At 40.5% G+C, this 7,590-nt stretch overlaps 1 protein-coding gene across 3 annotated transcripts in view; it reads right to left on the bottom strand.

The window, feature by feature from the left end:
• CACNB4 (calcium voltage-gated channel auxiliary subunit beta 4) overlaps window positions 1-7,590 on the bottom strand; it is a 266,741-nt gene continuing 259,151 nt past the window's right edge. For all 3 annotated transcript variants that reach the window (XM_060016805.1, XM_060016806.1, XM_069540867.1), the window contains 2 exons: window positions 3,164-3,349; window positions 1-716 (listed from right to left, as the gene is read on the bottom strand). In XM_060016805.1, coding sequence (XP_059872788.1) covers window positions 456-716; window positions 3,164-3,349 — 447 coding nt within the window. In that variant the 3' untranslated portion in view covers window positions 1-455. The remainder of the gene's footprint in view (window positions 717-3,163; window positions 3,350-7,590) is intronic.

Below are 7,590 nucleotides of genomic sequence, written 5' to 3'. Positions count from 1 at the left end.
TTTTTTTTCAGATTTTTAAATTGATTACAACATGCTCAAGTAGACTTTCTAGTCGATTCACCCAAATTCCAACAGGAATTGGTTTATAAATTGGTTCCAACTGGAACTGGTCATTTGGAATTTCCAGCATGGGAAATTATTTTATATGTGCCTTGTTAAGTACCTTAAATTACAAATTGATGTGTCTAAACCTAATGAAGAAAACAAAAGGTACTGTTATGTAAATGTTGCACTTAAAAATATCTCTATGATTGGGCATCTAATATCCATCTAGACTTAAGGGCATAATGTACACTTTTTTTTTTTTTCTTTTTGCCCCTTCTTAGCATCAATGACAGCAGCCCATAAGCACAGTCAATACTGTGCTGTAGTTGCCGAGTTAAGATGATTGGTTGTATCCTAGCAGTGCAATGGCAAATTGTCAACAGATGAATATTTTGCTTGTTTCTGCAGACTCAAAGCCTATGTCGAGAGTCATGGCTATATCCCCCAGGCGATCCTCGGTTCCTATGAGGTTTGTAAGTGTCCTGGTATGAGTCAGGGTAATCTTCTTCCACGAGAGGGTAATGATCTCGGCTATGCTGGGAACTGGAAGACAAGCGGTTCCTACTCTTCCGAGCCCTTTCATTGTGATAATTTTCATCAGAGGTCATTAGACTTCGCCTTTCAATTGGAGAGTTCTCTGTGGAGTGGTTGCTGTACCTCATACGCTGACTCTAAAAATATCAGATGGTTCACTGGTTAAATTACATCAGCTTCATTCTTCTAGAACATGCAAATGTATGTACAACGGTAGGATCTGGACAATAAGATGCTAAATATCTGACTCAATAAAACATTCTGACGTACAAATGGTCTGCTCGAAATACCTGGTCTTATGTATTTGGGACACAACATGCAAAGATGCCAAAGTGCTGGTAGTTTATGAATTTAATTACATAATACTGCATAATTATGCTTCCTATTAAAAACACAGAATTTAAAGTTAGCTGCTGAATGGAACTTAATATATTTATGAAGGCCTAATAATTCCACTTCTATTGCAAAATGAGGATTATTTTACTGTTGGGAAATAAGTTAAAGTTCAGAATAGCATCTGTTATTTTATTCCTCTCTTGAACTGATAAAACCTTTCTCCTCCTAAAGTCACACAGTTCATCTTTATTAGCTGAATGTTCCTGATACCTTTAAAAAATATTTTAATAAAATTATGATTTGTGCTACCCATAAAATATTTGTTTCTACATCCTACATAAGACTCAACAATATTCTCTCCAAAGAAGTACACAATAATTATGGAGCCAGTGAATTGATATATTTACAATTCTTGCTTCCTCAACTGAAATGTCCTGCGAAAATAATCTTCAGAATATAAACTAAATTCCTCTAATACCATTACTTGAAATTAGTATCTTTAGACACTTGTTTGCGTGCTCAGAAAAGGCTATTAACGTTTTGCTTCAAATCATGGGAAAACATGTATCATAGCTGTGTCTACCTGCTTAGGTAGGTCGCCTCAGTTAAGAAACAGGATGCTGATGAAACCAAAGACCCAGATGCATTTCCTCTAAAGGACACTCACCTGCACACAGCAGGAAGCTCATTCAACAGTCACAGCCTGTGCTGGGAGCCCCAACCAGGGGTCTCACAATTAAGTGCCCATGGTTACTAGGAGAAATAGGCCCCAGGATAAAGGGCACCACAGTAACTCAAGTGAAACTGGGAGAAGCACTCTACGTGGATATCTTGGAGGTGATAAGTCAGGAGTGTTATATTCATAAACAAAGTGCAACATTTCATTTCCACCTACTAGTGTAGGTGGAAGCATATCGCTTCATGAATCCGTTTCTCACCCTACAGTGTACAATTTGAAGCCAACCCAAACTAGTCAGTGGAATGCCACACTCGGATCAGCAGGCAGGCAGTGAAACAAGGAAAGAAAGAGTCCCCCCGCAAAAAAAAAAAAAAAAAAAAAGAAAGAAAGAGTCCCAGTGCGCACATATACACTGCATATTACAATAGCCCGTTTCCCAAGTTCATTTCCAGCCTCGAAAGCTATTCATTTACATGGCAGTTTTTTGCTTACAAAGATGCAATTCTGAAAAAGAGTAATACAGTTATAATAACATTTGAGAGAGTGCCATTTATCTCAGAGTTAACTCTGTAGGATCTACAATTATGACTATCATTATAACCCATTAATACAAAACTAGTCATGATGCAAGAGAGCTCAATTGACTACCTGTTCCTCAGTCAGCTGGGGGTTTGGCCACATTCCAGCAGTGCCTTGGTAGATGGTACAGAATCATTGATGGAGGAAGGCAAGATCCACTTTGTATCATAATGCCTCTGGCTCCCCACCTCTAGCCCTGAGTGCAGCACCACAACAGCAGGAGAGCAAGCCTCCTGCTCCTACACTCGTCCCCAGCTTCCCTAAAGGACACTGGCCATAGCCGATGACCGAGGTGGGCCCTGCCCACCCCTAAGAAAACTCAGGGATTCACGACTGTTTCCAAACAAGGCGACTCTACTTATGTGCATGTTTTGTTTGGGCAAGCTAGGGGACAGGCCCCGCAGCCTCGGGGGGAAGGGTTAGGTAAGGGTGGCCATAAGGTCCATCTGTCTCATATACCTTACTTAGCTAGCCCTGTGCCTGACAGTGCCATCACTGTATAATCCTTAAGAAGTGACACGGAGAGGTAATGGACAGTTGCATAGTAGGTAGAAAGTTTCTTAGCAGGGTTTAGACACAGGAGGGATGAATTTACCTAGGTAAAAGCCATTATAAATTAACAGAGGAGAAAGTTCTAAGGAAAACGCCACTCTCAGCGTAACTTTGTCTAGGGCAGATCATAATTAGGTAACATGTTTTGAGTTTGTAAAATAGTCTGTATTTGTAAAAATGTAAAATAGTCTGTATCTGTTAGAATCAATGTAGCCAAAAATGTGAATCTGAAGAATTCTGTTGCCAAGACTTCAGAGCAAGTATATGAACCAAAGTGATTTGAGTTTGTAAAAATGTAAAATAGTCTATATGATTAGGCAATACTTTAGATTTTTAATATAGTAACACATGGCTCTCTAGGCCACTCCCAGTTTCCATCTCAGTCAAGTTTCCTATAGAACCTTAAATGTAAGGTTGTAAGAGTACAAGTGACACTACCTGTAACCCAGAAATTGCTGTGGGATATGGTGAGAGTGCTGTTGAGCCCAAATTCCTTCCAAGCAGTGGGGTCATGGGGGTGCTACTGGTCGTGTGAGTGGCACGCCAGTAGGCCTCAAGGTATTCTCCCAGATGTTCACACGCATCCTCCAGCTGGTTTTCATCCAGTATAACATCAAACATTTCCTATAGATGACAAGGAAAATCCATTTTATTTCTACTTCAGGTTTTAGGCAATGAAACCTAAAATTTCACTGCATGCGGATAATATTGTTTCTAATGTCCAGTAGCAAATATCAAACTTGAGGGGCTGTACTGGAAGTTGCTAAAGTTAAAGTCAAGTGAAGAACTGCACAGTTAACCATGTACAAATTTGGACATTCACATAAAAATGGGAAAGCTCATCAAATATTTGGATCTTTCATTTAGAAAAAAAAAAGATGAGGTACATGTAAAAGTGTTCTAAGGAGAATAGAGTGAAAACACATATGTATTCACATCTTTATCCATATATTCCTATAGATACTTACTGAATACATTCTTTTATATACTATATAAAAGTTTTGAATTATACTTCAGAATAAGAGAGAAGCAAGTTAATGGTACTGAAAGAGGAGTTCTAAAAATGTTTCGGTAACAAACGTATCACTGGAATAAACATTTCATCTCCCAAAGTAACTATGTTGGAGGAAATAACATTTACATAGGTAATTTTTAGAATGTTGGTGAAAATGTTATCTGCTATCTGTCTCGTGGTAAAGCAATACGAAAGGTTTAGGATCAATAGTAGAAAACCACAGTATAGTGACTTCTGCTACCAGAGGATCACTGTGTGAAATGGTTAAAAAAGAACAAGAACGAATACTTGATTGCAGTGGTGGTAGGCAGGGAGTTGGGGGGTAGTTCGCCCAAGAAGTATCTGGGGTCCATGTTTCTGACAGTAAGGACTTTGTCCAACACCTGTTCTATAATCAGGAAGTTGTTCTTCAGCCCCAAAGGAGCAGAGTGGCCCCTCTGTCACTGCAGTGTGGTCAGGAACACAGAATATAACCGGGACACAGATTCCCTGGAGGGACAGTCAGATAACCGTGGCACCTCATAAAGAGAAAAGCCATTCCATGGGTAAGTGAAAGCACACCCCTGACTTTCAGCCTCTGAATCCACTTCTTCCCTCTTGCACCACTTCCACCTGCTTTTACAAGCTCATTTTACCCAAAGAAGGAGCTCCCAGTAATGAATCAAAAACAGGGTTACTGCCATCAACGCTTGATGCGGCAGGTGGACCGTAGGTTTGTAACAATTGGATGACTCTGAGTTGGTGGTGGGTCAGCTGACTCACTCTCATCAGCACGAGGGCTCCCTGGAGCAGAAGTCACCATGGAAACAATCTCTCTCCCAACATTAACTCCTTGAATGTCTTCATCACGTTGATCTTTACTGAATATTTTGACCCTAATTTGCAAAGCAGTTTCAAAGTCCTTGGAGCAGTGAGATACGTTTAGCAACTAGGAAAGAAATAAGGTGGCTTCAGCCTAAACCGACTGGTGTTTGAGAAGACTCAGCCAGTTGAAGTCATGTAGAAACCATTCCCCCACAAGAACACTTATTAGTGGATTTCAGATGGGTTTTTGCATATTTTATTCATTCATAAAGTGTTTACTCGGTACCTATTCTGTGCTAAGCATTGTGGGTATACTGTGGCAAAGAAAACAGACTTCATCCCTATGCTCAAGAAGCATCCAGTCTCGGGGGAGAGACAAGTATTAAAATCCATAATACCCTACATCAGACCAGGACTTTAATTCAGAACGACAGAGACTGAGCCAGTGAATGTTCAGAGCTGCAGCTTAAAGTTCTGGATTTAGAAGGAGGCCCAGAGAGATATGTGAAAGTTAAATTTATGAGGGAGAGAAAATTATAAGTCAAAGAATTCTATCTGTAGAGGGAAGAGAAAAAACAAAGAGGAGCAAAGACACAATGGAAGAGACGATAGAGCCCATGAGAGAACAGGAAAACAGCTAGTTCCTACAGTGTCAGTCAACATACATCCTTACAATAAATCCTCTTTCCACTAAAGCAAATCAAGGGAGTGTCTGTCTCCTACAATCAAAAGCTCCCTCCCCCCATTAATCTAAGCCGTCAACAGTTACAAACAGAGACTCTGAGAAATGTCCCTAATGCTCTGATACACACATTGCATCCTCTGATAGCACTGCAGTGCTAACTTGAGTGGAACGAGAACAGCCCCATCCCAAAGGGCGTGCACAGACTCAGACAGATGACACAGGAAGAAGAAAGAGGAAACCGCACAGCAATGGAACAAGGGACCACTCTGTCGGCCAATCCAGGCTAAAATCGTCCACAAATTCTATTTGATCTGGAGTCTGCTGTTTACATAGTGTTATTTATGTTAACTGTATAATTCAATTAGGTAGATCTCATTCTTTAATGTGGGATCTCAACAATGTGTAATCTCAACACGTCATTTCCTTGCTTTCATAAGGTCCCAAGTTAATGAACCCTCCAGGGACACTTGGACTGAGGGGTTCTAACTATTACAGCCAGGATTGCAAAGTCCGGAGAGGGTAAAACAAGGTAAGCAGCCCTCATTGCAGAGTGTTATTTGAAAGAGTTTTTTTTAATCTCCCTGGCTGTTCCACATGTTACATGGTCAGGGCGTCAGACACAATTAAACATACACTTAATTACAAGTAGTTTTAATAAAGTACTTCTCTTTGCCAATGGATCGAATTTGTATATATCAGCACATGGCTGTTTGCTGAAGCCTCAATCATTTCTAGGACACTAAGCTTTTGCACTGCTAAAAAGACAGCTATATGATAGAAGATGATCTGAAATTGCTTTTAGGCTTTCAAAAGCACAGAGCAAAGCAAATTTCAGCCTCTGAATGAATACTGACATATGCGGCTTATTTCCAACTAAGAGGAATCTCACAGCCTGGATATCTGTGACAATTTTTCTTTTCAACTCTTTAGGAAATAACACAGCTGATTAGACCAGAGTGTTAGGAAATGAGGATAAGGGAGAAAAAAAAATTTTTTTAATTATACAAAGAGAAATTCAACGAAAAGCAGCCGAATGAATTATGCAAACCAGCTTTGCCAATTTTTCATAAATTTAAAAGTTTGGGCTTCCCTGGTGGCACAGTGGTTAAGAATCTGACTGTCAATGCAGGGAACATGGGTTTGTGCCCTGGTCTGGGAAGATCCCACATGCCGCGGAGCAATTGAGCCCCTGCATCACAGCTACTGAGCCCACGCGCCACAACTACTGAGCCCGTGTGCCACAACTACTGAAGCCCATGCTCACAACTACTGAAGCCTGCGCGCCTAGAGCCCCTGCTCTGCAACAGAGAAGCCACCACAATGAGAAGCCCGAGTGCTCCAACGAAGAGTAGACCCTGCTCGCCACAACTAGAGAAAGCCCCAGTGCAGCAACGAAGACCCAACGCAGCCAAAAATAAATAAATAAAATAAATAAATTTATTTAAAAAAAAAAGTTCAAGCCTAGCTAGCTCCTTACCGTGTAATACGTGAAGCCTCCAGCATGGGATATAGATGCAGAGAGCTATCTAATCAGGAGAAGAGGGTGTGGGTAATGGGACAGTCACAGGCAGTGAACAATTACCCACTCAGTGATACCATGCTCTTGGGACTGCCGGAGATAAGGGTAACGCTGAGCTGTTTTCAAAGCACCGTACAGACACAGCACGCGCCTCTGACATTTTGTGATGGGGTATTTTCTTCAGCTGAGGTGGGCAGAAATAATGTGGCTTCCAAAGTAAATAAGGAGTGAACAGAGGAGTCAAAACAAATCACCAGAAAACCAGGCAGAGTAGGTCCCTTTTCTGGACAACCTCTTTCAGAAAAATGAAAAACTAAAGCATTAGAAATAACAAGAGTGAAAAACATACCTCTAGCTTATCCAGTGGTCCAGAGAACAAAAATGACAGGGAAGAAAGGGAAAGATTGAAGCTGAATAAAATGGGAATGAAGAAAATCTGCAATAGCTTTTAAAATTTTTTTTAAGTATTTAAAGATCTGTCTAGTTCTTCATTCATAGAGTATCACAAACGTTCCTAAGGAAGGCACCTGAATTAGAGCAACCAACCAACCTGGTTTGCCGGGGACTGAGTGTTTCTGGGTACTTGGGACTATCAGTGCCAAAATCTGGAAAACTGGGGAGAAATGGAATGGTCAGTCACCCTAGTTTTTAGAAAAAATGGAGCACATTTCAGTTCCTACATTGACAACTGGAACAGGTTCCATTTATTTCTTTTACATTCTCTTGGGAGGGAAGATATAGAGAGAGTGGGCACGTCTTTCTTTATGACTGTGAAATATATACTTTCTAGCAAAGAGGGAGAATTTCATTAAAACAAACATAATTTCTTATATGTTTTATCT

Source organism: Delphinus delphis, chromosome 7 (genome assembly GCF_949987515.2).
Source record: "Delphinus delphis chromosome 7, mDelDel1.2, whole genome shotgun sequence".
NCBI classification, from domain to species: Eukaryota; Metazoa; Chordata; class Mammalia; order Artiodactyla; family Delphinidae; genus Delphinus; species Delphinus delphis.
Note: the sequence above shows the minus strand (reverse complement) of the source record. Positions and strands in the feature narration are given on the sequence as shown.